Source organism: Neltuma alba, unplaced genomic scaffold, assembly GCF_004799145.2.
Source record: "Neltuma alba isolate B1F8T4 unplaced genomic scaffold, ASM479914v2 tig00010126_pilon, whole genome shotgun sequence".
Lineage (NCBI taxonomy): Eukaryota > Viridiplantae > Streptophyta > Magnoliopsida > Fabales > Fabaceae > Neltuma > Neltuma alba.
The window spans coordinates 421,829-447,271 of record NW_021635077.1 but is presented as its reverse complement, the minus strand read 5'-3'; the positions used below and the strand labels follow the sequence as shown (position 1 = coordinate 447,271).

Here is a 25,443-nt window from a genome sequence, read left to right as displayed (position 1 = left end):
ATCAGTAAAAAAACACATTGTTAATTTTAAGTTTAGACTTATCATTTTCCAATCAAATTTATAATTTCTATATAAATTCTTATAATTTTTAATTAATTCACATGTTATTTCCTCTCATGTAACAAGAAAAAACACTTGGTTAATATCACGCTTTAACCTGTAAATTTTCAATTAAAACTTATTATTTTTACATAAATTGTTATTTTTAATTAACTTACATGTTACTTCATGTTAACCCAAAGTAAAGGAATTAACTTTTTTTTTTGGCATTATAAAGCGAATAAATCACAGCCCAGTAGCCTCTGAGGGTGGCGAGCTTCTGGCAGAGGGTGGAAATTTTTTCTTTTAAAAAAAAAATATTTTTATTATTTTTCTTAAATTTTAAAATTTAATTTGGGTTTACTTCCTTTAAGAATTGACAATTTTCAATTTTTTTTTCATTTTTCCTTAAAAAATATATGAATATTCTTGTTGATTAAATTAAGAAAAACTAACAAATTTTAATGTGTAAATATGTGTTTTTAATAAAATAAAAAACATATCTCTCGAGATTTTTTAGAGTGAATTCAAAAAGAAATAGATTTAAAAAACATTTACCAAAAAGTTTTTCTATAGATTCAATACACAACAACTCTAAGAATCCTGATTAGAAATTATTTTTAAATTCAAATCCTTTTGTTAACATTTTAAATTTATTCTTATGAAATAGAATTTCCTTTCTCCTTTTTTCTTATAAATTTACCAGCCTCTCTGTGCGCCTTGCTGCTCCCGTTAAGATACAGACTTACAGAGTGCTCGCGAGCAGAGGAGAATGCTCAGAGCCGCAGAGTGAAATGCAAGAAACCAAACACCAGAAAGCTCACCTTCAAGATTTCGCTCCTCACAACTTCAACAACCATAGGGTTCTCAACCTATCCGAATCCCCTTTACCTTTTCGTTCTTCATCAAGGCCCTTCACCAGAAGAATTCTGCATCAAGATGGCTATGCCGGACAACACGTGCCCCTTCTTCCTGAATCTCCCTCGCCGATTTGCAGCCACCCGTTTCAACTTTCATCTTCGGACTCAGACACGTTCTACTCCGACATTGCCTCCCAATTTCCCTCCCCAAGAAACCAGGTACATTGATTACTCCTAACCCAAGAAAAGACATGCTCCAGACGTTGAATCAATTTCTGTCGTTTCAGCTAATGATTACTTTCCCTTTTCGGTATCTTTTCATAGTTTATTTACTCTGATTAGTTAGATCTGCTTGTGCGTTTCTACGATGCCATGGAGATGGATCTTTTTTGGTTCTCTAAATTCGTTGCCTTTTTGGTATTTTATTACCTGTTCTTGGTTTTATAAGTGGATTTTGTTAGAAGTATAATGTTTAGTGCTTTGTTCGTGTTTCTTGACCCTGGAGCAGCAAGAATCTTGCCTAAACGAATGTCTCTCGATTCCATTTAAGAACAAATGTATATCATGATAAGTTAACTAACTAATGCACTCTGCTTGAACTGATATGATATTTTATTTTTGAAAACTTTTTATTTACAACTCTTTTAAAGTTATCAGCAATTCTAAGTTAAGCTTTTTTCCTTACCGACCAAAGTTGATAGCGAAATTAGGGGCCCTCTCAAGCAAATGCATCGCTGGTTTTTGGTTACCAAACCTGAATTCCCCGTTTTAATATCCAGCAAGATCATGGTTCTTTCCTGGGATTACTATGGAATACGTGGAAGCTGATAACTCAATTTGCTCTCAAAAAATGTTCGTTTTGAAAATGAATATACTGCGTGTATGATCGCTTGAGTAATAATAGATTTCACTTGAATGTTGGACCTAATAATGCATGTGGATATCATATATTCAATGTCTAATAGATCCAAAGATGAAATTTGTTGATTTACCACGATGCCTGTTCCATATTATCTTGTACATTTATTGCATAATGAGGAAATCAACACTGTTTGACTATTGAAATCCCAGAACCTTGGAAAATCCTACATTGAGAGCAACCACTGCTCCTCATGCTACTGTGAAATAGAAGAGTGGTTGGAGCACGCAAACAGATTTTGCAAACCTACTAACTTTATGACCAGATATCACTCATCAGAGGATAGTGGTGATAGTTTGGATCAAAATGAAAGAAGCCCAGAAGTGAAATTGAGTATCTCATCCATGTGCAAAAAATTTCTTGATCATGAACTTTACAGCAACACACTGCCTTCAGTTAAAGAGAGTACTGCTTATGAAAGCCACAGTCGTCTTGCCTGCATAAACAGCATACATGGACATCGCAAATCTGAAAGAGATCAAGGACAGAGAAAGTTGTTGGGCAGGCCCAAACCTTATAACGCCTACTTGAATGAAATAGAAATGCAGAAGCTGGAAGCTGAAAGGGATTCGCGGAAGAGAGCCAGACATCTTGAACTGTTGGAAAGGTATGAATTGAGGGGGTTAAAAGAAATAAAGAAAACTGCATTAGTTTACTGATAATTAGGTTATATGGAGTATGAAAAATGAACTGCACTGTTTATGATCTGGTTGCTATAAATTTTATGTTTTATGTTTAATATTGATTTCTTGCATACTCATATGGGCATGATAGCATGTACAATAAACGAATATATGAACTTAGATCTTCTAGGGCTGTAATAAACTGAAGTGAAGAAAAAGAAAGTGAAAGGATGGGTCTCACCTTTACACTTGTTGATCCTATAAGAGTTGAAGCTTACCCATTTTTCTTTTTCTTCCTTCCTTTTCACTCCAAACACATGCATTTACTATAAGAGATCCTGGTTGCCGTTATTGTGCACTTGAGAATCACAGGAATTATTCACATTGTAACCTTTTGAACCATCACATAATTATAGAATTAGAACATGTACATCTAAATCTGACAAAAGAGGCTGTTTATTTGCTTGAATTTAACAATCTCCATGGACTAGCATTGGGTTTGAAGGAAAATGCAGACATTGCAGACATAAGAAACCATGGGAAATCATGAGGACCATTTTAGTGTTTTCATTTTAGTTCAATGTTCAAGAAGGGTTTTTTATACTAAAATGTCTATGTGCTAATTTTATAACTAGGCATCAGTTTCTAAGTAACCTAAAATTTTATGGGAAAAAATGAAAGCAGAAAGGTAATCAAATCTTAGTGGAAGTTGTGGGTGTGTGCGTTTGTGAATTGACAGAGGAACTAGCAATGAAATGATGATCATGTAAACGTTTTGGTAGGATGAGAAGGAAGGAAGCTGCTATAGATGATTGGGAATTGGAGCAAACCAGGATAGCTGTAGAAAAGATGAAGAAACTTCAGCAAAAATTTCAGGTACGTTTTATGATGTATATTAAGATGGTTCATATGATTTTTGTTTTTCTTTTTTTGCCAATAAAATGAACCATATGACTAAAGATCGTTTTGTTCACAGGTGGGAAAACGCCTTCCTCTTTGATGAACCACTTTTTCATCCCTCTAGACTCAATTCCTTTTCTAAATGTACTAAAATAATGTAAATAAAAAAAGCTACTTAATAAATCTTTAAACAAGAACTTTTAGTAGTATCTCAACAACAAGAAGCCAACTTTTAGTAGTATCATTCCGTATAATTTTTTTATTGTCAGAAAAAGTGTCTGTACATTTAAAAAATAGAATGCTAGTTCATACAACTTCAGCAAAATTAGAGGTCTGTATGAGTCTCTCTTTCTAAACTAATAATTCTACTTTGCAACTAATCTCCAATTATCTTGTTTAAGGGGATAAAAACAGAATTGATATCCCTTTTGTTGTTTTGGCTGAACAAATTGTCGTGTGCTTTTGCAGAACAAGTTAGAGACGAAACACCTTGAAGTTGCGGCCAAAACCCAGAAGAAACTATGCTTGCTGAAGCAAAAAGCGGAAAAACAGAAGAGAAATTTGAGGCGAACAACAATAGAGAGGATCTCTACCACTACAAATATCTCTGGAACACACACTTGCAGTTGCAGAGGATTCACATGTCTCAAATTTGGATCAATCTGTTAAAATCCATAATGTATTATATTACTTGCGCATGACCGTAAGAAAAAACAGTGTTTCTAGATCATCCACAAGGAGATGCCGATTATCAGCATAGCAAAATTGTTTTTTTCTTTGTGATTACGTTTAAAAATCTTATTCTTGAATCTTGTCCGAGAAATTGAGAAAAATAAATAGTTTTATGTATTCTTCGAATTTCTATGTGTAGTAAACTACTACAGTATCATATTTTTTTAATTACTTTCTCTTTTTTCTTTTATTGGTATTGTCTTCTTTGTTATATTTTCCTTTCTTTCGGATTAATAAAAAAAAAGCTAGGAAAGCACTGTCAGATATTATTTTGTAAATGATTTGGCAATGGGTTGAAAAACAAAAAATTTTGGGCTGTGTCATTCAGTCAATTTGTTGGTTCTTTTTATTGTTATTTTTGGCCTTTGGGAATCAAAGTTTAGTATGATTCAGACAAATAAAGCCCTGTTTGATACGGGACAAAGTATATTTTTTCAGAAAGAAGTGGGTAATGCTTTTAAAAAAATAAAAACACTTTTTCCCATTACCAAACAATACATGTGTGTTTGATGATGGGATTGTTCTAACTAAAAGAACAGGTAGCTTCAAAGTGCCATTTGCTGACCAGAAATGTAGCAGTCCCATTGTTGCCATAATCCATAGAGATAACTTTCATCATTATTAAAAAGGTTGAGGGTCATTTTTGTTTTGAAAGAATTTACAAACAAGTTGCTTATATTCAAAAGTTTATTTTAATTTTAACATCGTCTTAGACTTTAGGTGGTAAAACGATGTTTTAAAAAAAAAAAAAAAAAAAAAAAAGAGGAATGTCATTTTAACCGTTCAAAAGCCAACATTTATGATTTATTGTTAAATAAGTAATATTGATTATTAATATTTTTAACGGTTAGGATGATGTTGCTCCTTTTTTAACACTCTTATGTAGAGAAAAAAGACTTTTAAATGCTAATAGTGAATACTCTAAATCCCATGCTAAAATCCAACTATTCCTTTCTTTTCAGATGCTCCACGTACCAGCACATGCAAGCAAGCAAGCAAGCAAGGATTTTTAATTACACTCAGGCTTTGTTTAAGTGATTATTGAACTACTTAACCTTTGGAATACTCTGAATCCCATGTTTGCTTCCTTCCGCATATGATAATATATAATAACTAAAGCGAATGGCCACACACCAAAAAGGCCAAATAAAAAACGATAAGTCAAAAAGCAAGGCAACAAATGAGGAAAAGAATTTGTCAAGAATGGGATTCGAACCCATGCCCTTTCGGACCAGTACCTGAAACTGGCGCCTTAGACCAACTCGGCCATCTTGACTTGCTGATTGCGGGTCTCGCGTGTTTTTATATCTTACTATTCCTTCTGTCTTCTTTTCTCTCCCGCTAAATGTTTCACGGTGGATCCAACCTTTTCTTGGAGATATTTATTCTGGTTTTAATTAACTTAATTTTTATTGAATATACTAAATAGGAATGACCTTTGCAGTTTTAGGGGAATTCTTATTTGATGCATGCTTTGGGGGGAAAAAAAATCCTTCTGATCTTAAATATAAGACCTATTTTATAGTATAAATTACACTATAAAATGAATCTTATATTTAGAACAGGAGGAGTAATTGTTAAATGTGTAACATAATGTGATAATTACTGTTACTTTATTTTTATATGTATAAATATTTGAAACCGATATGAGAATATTTGAAGGATAGATAGAAACATTGCAGAGAAAGAAAGATGTATAAGTAGCGTGTGTGAGTATAAAAAGAGACTAAATTAGAAAAAAAATGCAGCATAGACATATAAAACGTCTAACTTATTATAACATAGGGATGTGGGGCTTAAATACTTCGAAAGTATTCACCAAAGAACATCCAACATCTGAATTTTTTTTCCTTTTATATGTCCTAAATCAAATCACATAATTTAACAGTTGAATTTAACGGCAGATAACAACTATGTTATACTTGTTACGAAATAAAACTTTCAAGGTATATAAAAAAGAAAAAAAATTCAGATGCTAAGTACTCATTTGTAGATATCTTTGAAATATTTAAGTACATTATCCCTATAATATATTAATTTAGGAAGTCATATAAATATATTATAACAACTGTTGTTGCGAAACACAGAAATGACTATTAAAAAATGTAAATGGCAAGAATTTCTCGTGGTTTAAATTAAGTGGAAGTATCTTTTTTTGGGGGGGGGGGGTTGATAAGTGGATGTAGCTTTTGTTTCTTACATTACATAAGTGATTAAGGTTTGATACTTGGTTTTTTCATGAAGGAAACCTAATTTGAAAACCCGCCGACTATTAGAATTAGGAAGATCACATAATGAAGGATTAAGGGGGGTTGACAAGCAAGTGATCTTGTAGAAACTACATGAGCCAAAGGAAGCAGGGATTTTAATACTCCTTCATTCCTCAATGCAGAATTTAATTATTAAGTTAATTTTTATCCTAAATGCAGGATTTATTTTTATTTTTATCAATTTTTTTTTCTAAACTATCTATATTCTCAACTACAATCAGGTAGGAGAGGGGAAAAAACATCAAGAAAGATGATTATAATGTTTTTAAAAAATGATGTCATATTTGTTATAACTAACTAATTTACCTAATCTTTTTAATTTAATCAAATTACTTAAATAAGTTTTATATTAAAAACGTCAAAAGTAACATTCAAGAATATCTAAAGGAATGAGGTCTCTTGAATTTAATTAGAAGTTTCTCCTAATTTTATCCCATAATTATTTTCAAGAATTTTTCATCTTTTAAATATCTTTTTTACAAGTATATCTTCCCTATTGAAGATAATCTTATTTAAAATATTGTAGCAGCATTAAATGTAAACACCTATCCAACTAAGGATTTGAATCTTGATTTGCTATATTGTAAGAGAGTAACATCTTCCATTAGACCCAAATTTATTGATAAATAAAGTATGTTTATATGTTCATTTGATTCGGTGGCCTTAGAATAAAAAATAATGAAAGATATCTTAAAAATTTCGTATAATTATTCTCATCTTATGTCCCTAAAAGTATACATTGAATAGGAAGATATTGGACTTGAAAATATAATAGAGAGGATTACTATGAGGTTCCCAGCAGAGTGAGCAGGTTTTTTTTTTTTTTTATACTGAACTTATGACTTCGTGACAATTTTTCCAATATAATATTCATATGATTATGATCATTGACTGTTTCTTCCTTTCTTTGGAGAATAAAATTATTTGAACATTTTTGTCTAATGATTTAGATTTGAGATCTTAAAAGAGAAATAAAAAGGGTGGCAGAACCGGAAAAAATTAGGGTCACTAATTTTTTTTAAAAGATCAATGAGGTTTCACCGGAAAAAAAAAAGAGAAAGATAAAAGAGGTCCACTAATTTGAATATTTTTATTTTTTATTTTCAAAAAGAGAGAATTCAAAAACAATAGAGTGGAAGAACTTAAAAAAGAGGGCAACTGTTCATCGATAATGTCAAGAAGATGATAAGCAACATATTTCTTTAATTGAAAATTGGACAAATAAATATGTTTATAAAATTTAAAAAATGTTTATAAAATTTAAAAAATCAAATCGACATCATATGTAAAATTGAAGTATACTTTTATAAGTTTGACTAATTTTAATTTTTAACCTAATATAGCACTTATTTGCTAACTACTATTTTTTTGGTTAGTATTGAAAGCGGGCACTAGATATAGACATTTTTAACAAAAATTTGAATATTGTTTCGTCACTATTGATGCTTTTTAACCTATTTTCAAATTGAAAATCCATTTTTCAATTTAATTATAAAGTTTACATTCAAATATGAGATTGATTGTTTAAATTTTCTCTTAATATATATGCCAGGTCAAATTTATAAATTCTTATATTTTGAAGTTAACAAAGTATAATTTAGTGTTTAGTGTTAATGTTTTAAAATAAAATATATTTTGGTTAAAAAAAATCAAATATATTGACATCCCTCCAATTTAGTTAAAATTATAAAGGTTTCTTTTCTATTTTCCAAGCATGCAGTCATGCACTCTGTTCTCATGGACTAACAGTATGAAAAATATTGTATATTATATCAAAATAAAAATAAAAAATTGTATAAAATTCAAAAATTGATTTTTACGATTAATTCTATCCCTAACCTAATGAACTCCATGGAAATTCAAAGAGGCATATCTTTGTTAACAAGAATCTGTAAAAAAAAAATATTATAAAAACTAATCAAATTTTTAAGTTTAGGGAAATGCCTGTTTTTCATCTTTCATTTTCAAAATAGATGTGTATTTATCACCCAAAAAAACTCAGAGGAAATTTGTCTATTTTAATGTTTATTTTTAGAGAAGGCCTATGTAATTTTCAAAATAAAGAAAAAAGATCTACAAGTAAGACGAAGTACAACAAAGTTTAGAATAAATGTTCAGCAATCATCGAAAATTAGTTATGAAATATTTTCTATTCTCTCAGAGAAAAAAATAAAAAATAATGAATAAAACTATAGTAACCAGATTCACCCAATGAGCATAAAAACAAAGTGTTTTGCTGGACCAAAATAAAGAATAAATTGGTTTTATTACTTTTTTTTTAAGTAACCAATAATTCTCCTCAAAATTGTACTTTACTTTTTTTAATACTTATAAAATATTTTTCTCTAATGACTCTCCCAAGTTTGAGGCAGATATTGGCTTGTTTAGGTAACATAGGAAACCATGGTTTGGGCACCCAAACCATCTCAGGTTTGCCAAACAGAGAGGGAATTTAACAAACTATGGTTTTAGGTGAAAACCATGGTTTTGAATTCAAAATCATGGTTTCAAAAAAAGTGAATCCATTCTGCTTCTAACTCATATGGGAAAGTATAATTATGCCTGTTAAAATAGATCTCAATGATAATATGATTTTAACACCTCTCAATTATTTTTTTATAAACATATTTAATATTATATTTTATAAATATATATACACATATTAATTAATTATTAATAACATTATCTTATATATTATTAATTATGTTGGTAAAAAATATATTATTAACAATTTTATTTCTTCAAATTAAAATATATTATAAAATCTATCTTTTATGTAATTATCATATTAATTTATACATTTTTTAATAATTTGCACATATATAAAATGCTTCTAATAACAACTATTCAAACACTCTCACTTTATCTTAATTATTTTTTCACAAAATCTATTCTTCATAGAATCTATTCTCTAAAAAAACTATTTTTCAAATCATCGTTGGGTTTTAACTAAACATCCCATTGGTGAGGATTATAGATGGCAAGAGAGGTACTGTAAGCTGCTTTTTATGAGAAAACCTGCTAGACAATTCATTGACTTTAAAGAGGGGTACACATAGCTCGGGTGATCATGTGGTGGCTCCAAAAATTGAAGAATCACTCGTAGTTTTTTTTTTTTTGTGAGCCCTTGGACTTTGGTTTTTGTGGGTTCCAAAGTATGAATTTCACCGCAATAACATACGTGGCTTCTTTAAGCACATCGGAATCAGTTGTGATGCTTGTGGCAATGATAATCATCATAATACTTATCAAATTTTAATTATTCAGATTTTATATGCACAATTGAAATTTAATTTTTATACTTTTATTATTTTAAAAATATTTTTTTAATATGTAGATAATCCGAAATAAATGTAATATCTCAACTGTAAATTTTTTTAAAAAATAACCTTTTTATTTAAAAATCATTAGTTCAAAATTTTAAATTTATACTATTATAATTATATCTGAATGCTGAAGAGTTTATTATAATAATAAGTATATATTTAAAAATCTTTGGAGTGCTATATCGATCAATAGCTCCAATGATTTCGTTTAACCAAACCTTGTCCGGCGTATGCTAGCCTTTGCCTTGACACCTCAACAACACGCTTCTTCGTCTCATTTACGACATTACTTATCATGTTATGCTAAAAGTTGGTCGTAGTATCCTTTAATTTATTGCTTAGTTTGTTGAAGGCTTTAATTTGATCATCGGATTGGGTAATTGTAATAATTGTACTCCTCCAGTTCTTAATATAAAACCCATTTAACTAATTTGATTAGATTAAGGAAGTTAGGTAAGTTAGTTAATTATAAAAAATATGACACGTTTTTTCTAAAATACCATAATCATCTTTCTTAATACCACATTTTCCTCTTCTACTTGATTATGGTTGAGGGAGTATCCATAGGGGTAATTTAAAGAAAATTGATAAATATGAGAAATTGGTCTTACATTTAGGACCAAAACCAACTCAACAATTGAGTCCTATATTAAGGACCGGAGGAGTATATGTTTTGGCTTATAGACTTTTCCATAAAATGGTGTTTGATGTGTGCTATTGTGTCTGTTTGGCATCAATTATTTTGGGTTTATAAGCAGCTTATAGACACTACAACCCCAATTAGAAAATTTGGAGTCTTTGGTTGGGTTTTAATAAAAAAAAGAGCTTATGTATTTTAAATTGGGAAAACGTACGTTGTGACTCAAGCTCCATTTTCTGGCTTATTGATCACTTTAAGAGCTTATTTTACACGTGGCATGACGGAGGAGTAAAAGACCCGGGTAGAATTGAATTCAAAGTGGTATGCTCCATTTGACGGAGGAGTAAAATAATTCTATCAAAAGCTCCATTTTTTGTTTAAACCTGCCTCTATAAAAGTGGGTAGTCCTTTACTGTAACTTTCTTATATAAAGCTCTATTTTTTCATTTCTATAGTGTTTTCAAATTTAATTCACTCAATTAATTTCACTTCTTCGTATTAAATTAATTTAAATTTATTATATTATATCAATTTATTTTTTTATCATGTTTCACTTTATATTTTAAATATTTCTTATGATTTCTCTAAAATTTTCAATTTTCATTCACTCTATAAATTTCATTTCTTCATTATATTATCTCAATTCATTTTTTTTTTCATCTTTCACTTTATATTTAAAATATTTTTTATGATTTCTCTAAAATTTTAAAATTTAATTCACTTATTAAATTTGACTTCTTCATATTAAATTATTTTAATTTCATTGTATTATGTGAAATCATTCTTGTTATCATTTTTAATTATTTATTATAATTCATACCCATTTTGGTCATTTTACAACCAAACTTAATTTTACTCAATCATAATCCAAACAACTTTTTACCAATCTCATTTTTGCAAATTAGCTTTTTTGAACTCCAATCCAAACACAATTCAACTTATCCAATTTAACTTTTACCCAACTCCACTTATCCATAAGCTAATTTTTCAATAAGCAGCTTTTCCAATCGCTGATCCAAATAGAGCCACTATCTTATATGTACTTTTCCCCCCCTAGAAATAAGTATATATTTAGGGGCAGAAAAAAGATTTTAAGTCCAGGACGCATAACAAAGCCAAGGCACTAAATATGCAAAACCCTTATCCCAAATAATTGTTTTTTTAAAAAAAAACTATCAACACAAACCCTAACCAAGAAGAGCACACAGGAAGTTAGCCATGTCACAACTATTGGAAAAAAGACTAGAAAGAACATAGAATCTCCGGAAGACACATCGGAAATAAAGGATGGGGGTTCATGGACTCCAAAAAGCTAGAATCATAGCTGCTATTTAAAAGAGCAGGTTCACAGGAACTACACGACCACCCTCTCGTAAGGTGAAGAATAGTAAAACCGATAACAACAGCATCAATACAGCGACACACTGCAACATCAAAAGATACCACCAAACTGCCCCAAAATAAGCACCACCAGATCTGTGTAAAGCCACCAAAAACCACTGCCAACCCAAAAAGATCCCAAATATTGAAATCAAAGGGCTTATGAGAGGGTGGACGTTGAGGAGAAAGCTAGAAACTCGATGCTCACCATCTCCTTTGAAATTGTCTGTCCATAGCAACAGTCTTCAATCCTTATGGTCCCTAAACCATCCTTCATCTCCTCTAATGCCGTCCCACGAATCCATCCCCACCGCAACTCATGCGCAGAAAAGAAACTCTAACCCTCCGCTAAATGAAAAATAATAATAACAATAATAATAATAAATAAAAAAAACTCATCCACACCGGCTACACGCTTGTCCACCACACCCTTCCCAACAAACACTAGCAAGAGCGGCGCTAGAGACGTAGCCATACAAGCTGCTTAGTGTTAATTTGGGTGCCTTATATAAACACTTACAAACTTGTTTTATGTAAGTCAGGACAAAACTCTCTTATTCCTTCGGTTTTTAATATAAAAACCATTTAATTGATTTGATTAGATTTAAAAAATTAGGTAAGTTAGTTAATTATAAGAAATGTGACACGTTTTTCTTAAAATACCATAATCATCTTTTTTAATACCCCTTTTATCCATATGAATAATTTAGAGAAAATTGATAAATATAAAAAATGAGTCTTATATTTAGGATCAAAACCAACTTAACAATTGAGTCTTATATTAAGGATCGGAGGAGTATATACTTATATATCATAAATCACAATTACAAAACGTTTTATAAGCTATTTCAAATGGGTTTTTAGAAAATCCCACACATAACGGAGAAGAGAAATACCCTTATTTTTTCCTTTTCATATAATATAATTAGCACTGTTATAAAAAAATTATTTTCATCAAAAATATTCATATTAAATTTAAATAATCCTTGCCATTTTTCCAACCAAATCTTAAAAGCTGCATTATTTCGTCAGAAAATAAGAAAGTCTAGTTCAATTCAATCCCCGAGACCACCTCTAACTGATCAAGGAGAAAAAAAGAATCCTCTTTATACTAAAAAAAGAACTAGAGGATCCACATATAAAAAAAAATAATTAACACTAGTAATAACTTTTATTAAGAACGAGCCTGGATCCAGTCTATCACGTGCAGCGCAGGTGGAGTGATTATTCTGGTTGCGCTTCCTGCTTGACCAACCCCATCTCCTTCTGCCTCCGGAGCTCAAGCACCTTCCGGTGCGAGTTCGAGTGCTGACTCAGGACGAACGTCGGACTGGATGCGGGTCGATATTCGGGTACAAGTCGACCCGACTTGTACCTCACACCACAGGCGTTGCACAGCGTCTTGGGTCCCAGTGGTCCGCTTCGCCATTGCGGTGTTTTCTCCGATGCACAGTGGGTGCACCTACGCACACCTGATCTCTCTGCAGCCGCCGAAGCCGCCGCAGCATACGATCGGCCGTTTGGCTCTGTTTTGGGTCGCGATTTCCCACTGGCCGCTCTCGAACGCTTGCCATGATGATCAGCTTTGCTGGTAAACGACGCGTCGGATTGCGGAACAGAGGAACTCGTCATCATCATCGTCTCACCTATCGTCGGGAACTCGTCATGGAAGCAACCGTCCACGAATTCCGAGAGCCATTCCAGATGGGCTACGTCATCGTTCTAAGAAAAGGAAAAGAGACAATGAAAAAAAAATCAAGAAGAAACTCAACCCATTATAGATTCAACAGACAAACGACTCTAATTCACCAATATATAAATATATGAGTTAATCGGAGAGAAATGATAGTGACCATGATGATTAAACTGATACTGAGAGAGATAGACCTAAAACTGAGAATTGTGTTGAGCTACATACGGGGATGCTTAGATCGGCGTTGAGGTCGGCGGAAGAAAGGGAAGGAGGATTGTTGAAGGAGGAGCCGGAGGAGGAGGATTGGTGAAATGGGTTTTGTGGCGGAGGAAGGATTGGCAGGTGGCGGCGGTGGGAGTCGGTGAAGATGGTGGTGAGGTCTACGTTGGAGACGTTGAGTAGGTCATCAATGAGCAAGGAGCCTGAAAGAAACATATCCATTGACGTATAACTCTCAAAGGGCGTCTGGGTCTCTTACGTATTACTCCCTCTGGCTTTCTCAGATCTCTGAGAAAGAGAGAGATAGAGAAAAGCGGAGCTTTAATGGAAGAAGATATTGAGATATATAATAAGAGCCATGAGATGGGGAAGACGAATGGACTGGCCAGAGCACGTGCGAGGAGAGAGAGTGAAGTGGACTTTGTAAGTGGAAAGGGAAGAGGAAGAGGGAGAGATGAAAATTGCTGAAAAATACTCAAATTTGTTTTTTTATTGTGCTGACGAAATTTCAAGTTTGTTTAAACACTAAGCTGTTATTTAATTAATTACGCACAAATCAAAAGATATTTACATATATCTAAAGATATTTTGTAGATTTGTAGATATTTGAGAAAAAGTTGCACTGGAAGCATATCATTATCCTCTCCTTTTTTTTTTAACCTCTCCTTTTTTTTCCTCTCCTTTTTACCTTTCAGTATCTCATCTCTGCCTTTAAAATAAAAAAAATAAACGATTCAGATTTAATATTTATAAAATTATTACTATAACATTTTATAAATTAATTTTTTTTATTTTTTTTCTATAACGCAATTTTGAATTGTACATGTTAAATATTTTAATGGTTTAAATTTATTTATTTGTATTTATAATAATAATTTTGTAAAATATCAAATTTAAACTATCAATTCTTTTATTTAAGGTTGGGTATGAGATTTTTAAAAGAAAAAGAAAAAGAAAAAAAGGAAAAATAGGAGAACTCCAAATCCACTAAGCTTGAGTTCACCCACACAAGGAGGTGAGTCCTTAGGAATCTTTTGGGCAAAATTTTTGTGGTTGAGGATTTTTCAACCATTTTTCCAAAAAAAAAATTAAATCTAATAAAATAATTTTAAAAGTTCTATATACCATTTAAGGTGATTATAAATTAAAAATTAATTTAGTGATACATTCATATATACAATTTTTTTAATATTCATGAAAAATTTTAAAACATTAATTACAAATACATTTTCATCCGTTGTAATTTTATTTACATGAGTGTCAAATTTCCCTAACTTAATGTATAAATTCATAATTTTATTTTATATAATAAAATTGACAAGTTTGTTTTCAATTTTTTATGTTAATTTTTAGAAACTTCTAGATGCAAATTATTTTGTAGTTAGCTGTAGAATTTCTTTTTTTAAAAAAAATGGGTGTTGAATCTCTTCCACAACTTGATGGAATTACATTTTTCTTTTAAATCTCTTAAAAGAAGAACATATAAGTTAAAAGAATAATTAAAATAAATCAAAAAATTTTAACTCTACTTCAATTTTTTAAAACGAGCTCATCAAAATTTTTCCTCTCCTTCTTTTCCCTCTGTTTCTCTCATATTAAACGGACCCTTAGGTCTGCTCAAAGGATGCCTTCTCCCAAATGCACCTACTCCGAGTTTGAATCCATGATCACCTTGTCGTAGTGTGAAGCCTCCAGTCATGTGAATTGTGATGAGATTCCATCATTTTGTTACAAAATTAAATACACACACGATGTTATTTATAATATATATATGTTTATTAATATATATATCTTATATAAATATATAAATATTAATATATACATTAAACTTTACCCATATTAACGTATATGTTAATATTAGTATTTATATCGATATATATAAAATATAATATTTTGTTAGCTGAAATATAAAATATATAATACTAATGTATATTGATATAATATTTATGATATTATTTTTAAATAAACTAAAATATTTATATAATGAATACAACATAATACATTCAATAAATTTTTTATTCAATTTTTTTCGGCAAGAATGTTTTATCTATATTCAGTGAATAATATTATTTAATATATTGATTTTAAAAAATATGATATAACAATAAAAAATCCTTTATTACCCCTTATATATTTTTTATTGCTTTAGACTTTATTTTCGATCTAAATTAATTATATAATTTTTAAGAATTTATTGGTAAAATTTACCCTTTTTTAAAAAGTTTTTTTATTTTTATTTCTCAGCTATTGCTTTATTAAAAATTGTAGAATAAATTTATGATTTACATTGATATTTCAAGATGATATTAAATAATTATATAATATCATATAAATATATTTAATATACTTTTTAGACAAAAATATGATTATATCTAATCTATCTAGAAGGATATTTTGATTAAGGTGTAAAGAAAAAAAATATCATATGAATTGAAGATAAATTTATTAAAATTTTATAGGCTTAATTATATGAATTATATTTATATTTCAAGAAGTTTTATATAGATATAAAAAGATTAAAAAAAATTAGTTAACTTAGCTGTTTGTATAAAAACATATGTTGATTTCTTTAAAGTATACATATGGCTATTTTAAATTAGAAACTATTTCTTGATGAATACTTCTTAATATGTGCAAGGAGAATTTGGAAAAAGAATTATAAATTTAAGAGACAAATTAGATTAGGTTTTATATTTAAAAAAAAAGAACTTTTATACTAACTCTTATATTTAAGATTAGAAGTACTTTAATCATATCTTTTTTCATAATTTACATATCAAATTATTAAAATAATTGTTTTTAAGTATACAAACCAATAATAAAATTAAAGTTTGAACATTTACACCTCGGCTATATGTACTAGTTTAATTATAAAAAATACATATATTAGTGATGCATCATTCATTTTAAATTAAATTATTAATTTAACCACAAAACTTTTGAAAATGGAAATTTATTAATTACCTTATTCTATTTCTTCATGATATAATAACACATTTAAAATTTTCATATGTTAAATGTTATATTTACAGAAAAATGAAAAAATTATAATAATTAGTGATAAAGAAAGGACTAAAAAGATGACACTGACTTCTAGTGGCGACAATTATATTAGCTGTTGAAAGTCACTTTTAACGGTAACGTTTTATAGTTACCGTTGAAAGTATCACATTTAGCGGCTACTATTATTATCGCTGCTAAAAATTGTTGACAGAGTCACACACACATATATATGATTTCATTAGATTAAATTGGGAAAATTCGCCATAAATCTCCATTTGGAGAACTTTTATGGAGAATGGTAGATGAAGCATTTAGGTCATTAAGGAGAAATAGAAAAATACATGGAATGACCACACTACCCCTAATAATATGCAATTCACCTTCTCTAATATTCAAGTTTCCGATCTTTCTTTGCAAATTTTCTAATATGCAAGTCATATTCCCAAAATACAACTCACCTCTCAAACACGCAAGTGGCCTTTCTTATGCAATTGACTTTCTTCAATATTGAAGACCTTTCCAATTGGTGAATTATTAGGGAAGGTGAGTTGCATATTAGGAAAGGTGACTTGTACATCATTAGGGGCATTGTGATCATTCCATACTTCTCTTTTTCTCCTCAAGGACCTAAATTCTTCAGCTATAATTTTTCAAATAAGTTCTCAAATGGAGATTCATGACAAATTTTCTCAAATATATCTATATATATATATATGAAAAATGCAAGTCTTAATTTTAAAAACGATAACATCTATGCTGCATATAATAAAAACGACAAAGTTTAGGTCAAGTTATTAATTAGGTTTATTAGGTCCAAGTAACTTATCAAGTTCTACCACTTGTGTTAATTTGACACATAAGCAATTAGCCCTAATTAAACGTCTGGAAAAGTGAGGGAAGGCCGCTCGTAGAATTAACTGAAGACCCAAAAATTTCAACAAGCTTTCGAACAAAAATCAAAGGAAAAAATCAACGTTTGCTTCTTCCGACCTAATAAGCAAATCAAACAAAATAATTTAAAAAATGATAAAAATTTATTATAAATAGTAATATAATACATAAAAATTATTTTATCATTTTAATAATTGAAATTATCATATAATACATTTGTGGTTTTTTAATAATTGAAACTATACTTTGTGAGGCTTTGAACAGCATCTAGCATAGCCACTAAAAGAAACTTTCAGTGGTGACATTTGAGTCACTGCCGAAAGTTATTTTGAACGACGACTAAACATAGTTGCCACTGAAAGCCATTTTTAGTGGCGACATGTTCAGTCACTACTGAAAAGCCTCTCTCAGCAGTGACATTTAGGGCTCGTTTGGTTCAATTACAGACCAGTCTGATGATGCAATGCAATCAGATGCCATGCGATGCAATGTAATATTTATTACCACAAGTTTGTTTGGTATGTTAACTAGGAATGAGTAGTTTTATATTTAATTAAATATGTATAAAAATACAAGGACCAAAATAGCCCCATCCAAAAAAAAAAATCTCTCTCCTCCCTTTTCTCTCAGAGCCGTCCTTCTCCTTCCTCTCTGAAAATGGTAACTTCAAATCGGCAGAAAATCAAAACCAACACAAATCAACTATCACAATTTGAGAATAGATTAAACAAAACATAAATCACACAAAAAAAACCCCCATTTAGAACATTTTCAAAGCACAGAAGAAAAGGAGACATCCATGGAGCAATGAACCATATCTTTCAACCCACCTTAGATATAGAGAAATTGAAGAACATGGTCTGCCCACACATGGTTCTCATTGAAGATTGAAACATAATCATCCTTTGACCTTACACTGACTCTTTGATAGTAAATGGACGCGACATAAATTTGCATTTCGGTATGGGAAGGTCGAAAAAGAATTGCAGACAAAGTGATTGTTGCTCTTTGAAAGTCATTTACGAAACTTGCGATCATTGTCGAACTCAATATTTTGATTAGTTATAGTAGATTGTTGCATTTCATAGATCATTCAAGGAAGGGAATGGCAGTTAGACGATGGAGCAAGAGTGTCCAATCTAGGTTGAGGGGTTTGATGTTAGTAAGATAGGAGGTGGGGTGGAGGAAGAGGCGTCGCCAGTAGTGGTGGCGTTAACAACAAAGTGGATTTGGATGAAAGAGGAAGGAAAGCCAATGAGGATGAAAGAACGCACAAAGGGATATTTTTGGCATGAGGTGATGGTAAAGGATGGCAATAAGGATTCATAAGGGGGAGTCTATGAATCCTCATTACCAAATTTTATGCAATCATCATTACCATTGCAACATTAAAAATCCAACCAAATGCATGCATCATGGTAATGGGATTTGAATTACCATTGGATTACCTTTACAGAGTTGCAATGCAATTCAACTAAATGGGTGCTTAGTGTCACTGTTAAAAGTTACTTTTAGCTGCCACATTAATTCATCGCTGAAAGGGCTTTTCAGTGGTGATACATTTAGTCACTTTCAGCGGCAACATTAGGTGTTGTTGCTAAAGGTTTTATTTTCCAAAATTGACCTTTAGTGGAGACTCTACAAAGTCACCACTAAAAGTCATGTTTCAATAGTGACATTTTGTGTTGCTGTGAAAAGTCTTTTTTTTTTTTGGTAATGTATAGTGCGAACTAGAATTTCTACAACTTGGTGTTGGTACTGTTCATTCTTTTTCCCCCCTTTGATCTTGCTTGTTAGCTTGTTAAAATGATTCATTAGACTCATTATACTCCTTTAGTTCCATTTATAAGGCAGAAATAGAAGATTTTTCTTAATTCTATTTATAAGTCACTTCATTAAATTTTTACTATGAGTGTACTATTTTATCTTTAATTTATTTTAGTCTAGATAGTTTTTTTTAAAGGGTACACTACTAGAAAAAATACATATAATGACGCAAAACAACGATGATTAAGAAGAAAAATACTATGAAAAAAAAGGCAGTGATATTTTTTTAAATAAGTGTTGTGACGGTTCACTTTCCATGGTGTTTATTAAGAAACCGCCGTGAAAAATTTTAAAATATGCCATGATAAGGTTCAATTTTTCATATTTTTACAGTTTCACATCAGTGTGCCATGGTCCCCCACTCTCTCACTACCACCGAATTGCCATTACCGGCCATTCCCCCCTCTTTCCCCCCATTTAAAGTCCTCTATCTCACTTGTGGTTGCTTGCTGACATCTACCGCCATCTTTGCCGCCTATCTTCTCGTATTTGAATCGTCTCCACTGAGTGAGTATCATCTTCTTTCATTCTTTTCATTTTTTCTTAGTTTCTTGGATGTTTTGACCCTAAAAATCTATTGTATTCCAAATGGGTTGCTTGGTTTTACATTTTGGATGTCTTGCATTGTTTATTTTGCGTTTTTTATATATTTGAGGTGTTGATTAATGGCATTTGATGTTAGAAAACCTCAATTCGTTCTTATATATGGCATTGGAAACATGTTTAAATATTTAAAATTGATTAGTTTTGAAGCTTTTGATTTTTATAATATTTTTTATATTTATTTCAAATTTTTGGTATTTTTTTAATAAACTTGAGAATTTACTAATAAATAATTTGTTCAGTGTTTTGTGAAATTTTTTTCGTTATGAACTTTGTTTGATAATATAGTGTTGTTTGAAATTTCATAATAAATGAATATTATTTGTATTTCCGTTTTGGATTTAAAAGTTTTAGTTTTAAGAATCTTTATTCATTGACTTGTTTTGAGATTGAGTTTTTACTTTTATTTTATTTGTTATATTTCTTCAAATTTATCTTGTTTTTGTTTATTACATTATTGGTTTGGTTGATTGATTGATTTGTTTATTTCTTAAACAATTTAGGATTTGTTATAAGAAAAATTAGAAATCTTATATACAAGTCTAATTTTATTTTTTCTATCACATTAAATTAGAAGCAAGAGTTCCAAAAGAAATTATATTAAATTAATTTAAATTTTTTATAAAATTGTATGCATGTTGAAATATGTTATGAAGAATAGTTTTGATTTTGATTAAAATAATAAAAATAATTTATTATTAACTATTTTACAAAACTTATATATGTTTTTCTGATTATATATTTTTACAAAACTTAGTGGTTGAAGAAAATTTTATTTTTGATTAAAAATTTTGAGTGCATTTTGTTTCCAATTTAGTGTTTGTATATTTATTTTTTTTATTTATAGTCCTTTTAAATAATTACAAATTTTAAGATCCTTTATAATAAATATAATTTTTTTCTTGGTCCTTAATTCTCTCTAATTTTCCCTTTTGTTATATATTTAAGGCGAAATTCTATCGAATTTTTTATATAAAAAAATAAAGATATTCCCTTTAATTTGTAATTAAGTGTTAGTTAATTTTAATTTATTGACTAACATTTAATTATTTTATTTATTTGAATATTTGAATTAAGGAGTTAGAATTGAGCTTGACAATACAGTTATGCTCATTGACTTTATAAAACAATGGATCGTAGTTGAATGAAAGCTAAGAGAATTAGTAAAGAATATGAGGATGAGAATGAAAGGTTTCTTCAGTTTGCTCAGAGAAATACCCCTAGTATAAGAGATGGATTATATTACTATCCTTGTGTCAAATGCTTAAACAATAGTTAGCGGAGTATTTCTAAAATAAGAGAGCATCTTATTTGTGATGAGATAAATTTGAGGTATACAAATTGGATATGGTATGGTGAAATTAGAAAGACTATACTACCTGAAAAGGAGAAGGTTGTGAATGAAGACTTTGGTGATAGAATTTCTGATATGTTTCATGACATACGGTCTGAGTACTCTACACAGTTCTCTCGCATATGTGAAACCTTGTGTAGTGATGTAGAGACGCCTTTACACCCAGGGTGTAAAGATGATTACACAATATTGACAATCATGTTGAAATTGATGAACTTGAAGGCAAGAAATGGTTTGACCGATGCTAGTTTCATGGAATTGCTTAAAGGGAATTCACTTTCAAAACAAATATATAAGGTAAAGAAAATTTTGTGTTTGATAGGTTTGGAATATGAGAAGATACATGCGTACTCTAATGATTGTATATTGTTTAGAAATGAGTATGAATGGTTGAATAAGTACCCTAAATGTGGGACTTCAAGACATAAAGTTAAAAAAGACGATGGTGATTCCAATGAGATAACCAAAGGTCCTCCTTTGAAGGTTTTGTGGTATCTTCTAATAATACCACGATTTAAGCATTTATTTGCTAATGCCATATAAGCAAAGAACTTGAGATGGAATTCCAATGAGAAAATATGTGATGAAAAACTTCGTCACCTAACAGATTCTCCTCAATGGAAAACAATAAATCAAAAATTTCTTCAATTCGGTTGTGTGCTAAGAAACCTTCGACTAGGGCTTCATTCGGACGGAATTAATCCATATGGTAATCTTAGTAGCACACACAGTGCTTGGTTGGTGCTCCTCGTAATTTACAACTTGCCTCCTTGCTTATGTATGAAAAGAAAGTATATCATGCTATCTTTGATGATCTTAGGACCAAAACAACTAGAAAATGATATCGATGTGTATTTGGCACCTTTGATTGAGGACCTGAAGAAATTATGGGAGTAAGGTGTTGATGCATTCGATGTATATAAATAAGAAACCTTCAATTTACGTGCCATGATTTTCACCATGATAAGTGACTTTTCAGCATATGAAAATTTATCAGGATATAGTGTTAAGGGGCATAAAGCATGTCTAACATGTGAAGGAGGCACTCATTACATGGAACTTAAACGTGGAAGGAAAATGGTCTACATTGATCACAGAAGGTTTCTTTGTCGACACCACTCTTACTGTAGGTTAAAGAAGGCATTTAACGACTTACAAGAATAACAAATGGCTCAAATACCATTATTTGGAGAAGAAGTTTATCAACAGGCAAAGAGAATTAATATGGTCTTTGGTAAAAAGAAGAAGAAGACTGCTAGTAAGAGGAATATATGAAAAAAAGATCTTTTTTTTTTATCTTCCATATTGGCAAAGTCTTGATGTAAGGCATAGTTTAGATGTGATGCATGTAGAGAAGAATGTGTGTGAGATCTTTGTTGGTACACTTTTATATATAAGTGGAAAGACTAAGGATGGAATCAATACAAGATGGGACTTAGTTAAAATTAGAATAAGAAAACTCCTCGACCCACAAGAAAGAGAGGGTAAGAAGGCTTATTTATATCCAGCTGTGCACATATTATCAAAGGAAAAGAAAACAAGTTTCTGTGGTTTTGTTAATAGCATTAAAGTGCCATAAGGTTATTCTTCTAATTTGAGAAAACTTGTTTCAATGCAAGACTTGAAGATAACGGTGATGAAGTCTCATGATTGTCACGTGTTGATGCAGCAATTATTTCTCATTGCTATTCGAGGCATCATGAAAAATGATGTGAGAAGCACTATTATAAGATTTTGTATGTTTTTCAATGCTATTTGCAGCAAAGTCATTAATCTTGTTGAGTTAGATGAATTAGAAAATGAAGGTTATGTGATCCTCTCCCAAGTGGAAATACACTTTCTTCCATCATTTTTTGATATATGGTCCACTTGATAGGTCATCTTGTGTGAGAGATAAGATTTTGTAACCGTGTGTGTTTAAGTTGGATGTACCCATTTGAAAGATACATGAAAATCCTAAAAAAGTACTCTAAGAATCCTTATCGGCCTAAGACATCAATTGTTGATAAATATGTAGCTGAGGAGGCAGTTAAGTTTTGTAATGTATATCTTGATATGACAAAGGCAGTTGGACTTCCTTAATTTCGACATGATTAGGGGAGAAGCAAAGAAACACGAAATGCCATAGTGAGAGGTCTATGTCAAGAGAAATTATAATGTTGGCATATCTATATATTTTAAACAACACAAATGAAATTTTGTCTTACTTAGATGCTCACAAGAATATGCTAAAGAACTTGAATACAAAAAAGAACGATATGCAACTAGCTAATGAGCATAACAAGTAATTTGTAGAGTGGTTCAAATAAAAAATGTTAAAGGATGACAATCCTTCTGAGACAATATAGAGGCTATCTGCAGGGCCTTGTTTTGAGGTTGTGTGTTGGGGTGGATATAACATAAATGGTTATTCATTTTACACAAAAACCTAAGACGATAAGAGTACCATGCAGAATAGTTGGGTTATAGTAGTAGCTGAAGCTATACATTTTGCTATTTCAAAAGATAAAAATCCAACATTGGCATCAATGTCCTATTATGGATTAATAAAAGAGATATGGGAGGTTAACTATACTAAGTTTAAAGTTCTTATCTTTAAATGTAAGTGGGTTAATAGTAATCTGTGTAAGTAGATGAAGAATTTGGATTTGTTTCAGTCAATCTTGAGAGGGTTGGATATAGAGATGAGCTATTTATTTTAGAAAGTCAACTGAAACAAGTGTTTTATGTTACTGATCTAGCAAAAAAGAAATTATCTATCGTGCTACAAGGTAAGAGGCAAGGACTTGCTGGAGATGACAGTGACTCAGAGTTAATCTTGATGAAACCCCGCCTTTCACAACTACTCAACCTAAAATAGTTGAATTAGATTTGGTAGATGATGATTATGCTATTAGAGATGGTCATTATGAAGGAATTTAGGAGGATAATCATTGTAAGGCCTAAATAAATTATTTGATGTTTCTTCTTAAATTCATTTCATATTTATCATTCATTCATAATGTGATGTTTTTTGTTAAGTATAATTGATGTTTTATGTTAACTTCACTTGATTTTTTTTATTCTTACATTTATTGATTGTTCTTTGAATAGGAAATGGACAGATCCAGTCAACAAGGTTTTGGCAACGACAGTTCCTTTACTAGCAAGATAGAGGGCCAACCTGTATGAGGCATTTAGCTTTACATGATAAAACCACATAGCCCATGAGGATTACAGTAGAGTTTGATAATGATTTGAAAGCTGCAAGTCCTAAAGAGGCACAATTTACTAGTTATGTGGGTTATATCACACACAGTAAGATTGAGATTGACATTCCTAATTAGAGGATGGTAGACAAAGATTTGAAGAAAACCACTTAGGAGGATATTTTCTCATATTACAAATTCTTTTCTCTATTTGTTTCAATTATAATTGATTATTTACTTATAACTCTATTGTATTGTATTGCAGTTGACATTTGATATTCCCGCGACTGAGGAAATGAGAGGCTGTTTGTTTAAGCAACTCGATGAACGGTGGAGGGATTTTAAATCCATGCTTACAAGAGAGTATCTTTGTGAAAAAAGAAAGGGTGAGCATCCTAAGGATTGATACTCTTTTGTTAGTGACGAGGCATGGGAGAGGTTTATGAAGTAAAGTCAAGACCCTGCATTTCAGGTTTGGTTTCTTCAAACTTGGTTTTAGTCAATTTATATTTCATTTAACTAAACTAACTTTGTTGAATTGGTTTCATTGTCATAGGCACTGAGTAGGAAGAACAAGCAAATATGTGGGCAGAATATGTACCCAAATACCATGTCTCATGCAGGATACGGTGGGCTGGAAAGAAGTATGATGAAAGAGCGGAAAAAGAATGCATAGGTGGCTGCTGCTTTAGATCCTACTAGCTACACTCCACCCATTGAGCATCCTTCTCACCAAGAAAAATGGAAGGCCGCGAGGGTTAAAAGGGGTCAATATATCACTCCAGAGTCTGCTGCTATTGTTGAGAAGTTGTCAGTAATATTTATGCATTATGCTTTATTAATTACATTTTTCAATTATCTTAAATTGAATTTGTTGCTTTAATGTTACACGATACACTTGATGAGTAATTATCCCAAGGTACATTCATTCCTAATGGACGGATGGATATCTTAGTCATTGCCATTAGAAAGGCCG

General features: G+C 30.7%; 2 protein-coding genes and 1 non-coding gene across 3 annotated transcripts; 1 reads left to right on the top strand and 2 right to left on the bottom strand.

The window, feature by feature from the left end:
* Positions 1-2,351: 2,351 nt before the first annotated feature.
* Positions 2,352-4,110, top strand: LOC114754260 (uncharacterized). Its single transcript, XM_028943046.1, has 3 exons — positions 2,352-2,425; positions 3,224-3,317; positions 3,810-4,110. Exons 1-3 carry the CDS (start codon positions 2,361-2,363, stop codon positions 4,008-4,010), a joined length of 360 nt encoding a protein of 119 aa, XP_028798879.1. The 5' UTR covers positions 2,352-2,360; the 3' UTR covers positions 4,011-4,110.
* A 1,158-nt stretch (positions 4,111-5,268) lies between these two features.
* Positions 5,269-5,349, bottom strand: TRNAL-CAG (transfer RNA leucine (anticodon CAG)). Its single transcript has one exon. It is a non-coding gene; the product is annotated as a tRNA-Leu (tRNA).
* A 7,530-nt stretch (positions 5,350-12,879) lies between these two features.
* LOC114754259 (GATA transcription factor 2-like) lies at positions 12,880-13,846 on the bottom strand. Its single transcript, XM_028943045.1, has 2 exons — positions 13,608-13,846; positions 12,880-13,411 (listed from the first exon to the last, which is right to left on the bottom strand). The coding sequence occupies exons 1-2, from the start codon at positions 13,821-13,823 to the stop codon at positions 12,914-12,916; spliced, it is 714 nt and encodes a 237-aa protein (XP_028798878.1). The 5' UTR covers positions 13,824-13,846; the 3' UTR covers positions 12,880-12,913.
* Between the last annotated feature and the right edge of the window lie 11,597 nt (positions 13,847-25,443).

What these genes read in the sequence shown, in the direction of transcription:
- LOC114754259 (XM_028943045.1), bottom strand. Translation starts at nt 13,823, where the DNA reads ATGGATATGTTTCTTTCAGGCTCCTTGCTCATTGATGACCTACTCAAC. An exon ending in ACGCCGATCTAAGCATCCCC is followed by an intron (nt 13,412 to 13,607) that starts GTATGTAGCTCA and finishes TCCTTTTCTTAG; the next exon opens with AACGATGACGTAGCCCATCT.
- LOC114754260 (XM_028943046.1), top strand. Translation starts at nt 2,361, where the DNA reads ATGCAGAAGCTGGAAGCTGAAAGGGATTCGCGGAAGAGAGCCAGACAT. An exon ending in CATCTTGAACTGTTGGAAAG is followed by an intron (nt 2,426 to 3,223) that starts GTATGAATTGAG and finishes ACGTTTTGGTAG; the next exon opens with GATGAGAAGGAAGGAAGCTG. An exon ending in AACTTCAGCAAAAATTTCAG is followed by an intron (nt 3,318 to 3,809) that starts GTACGTTTTATG and finishes GTGCTTTTGCAG; the next exon opens with AACAAGTTAGAGACGAAACA.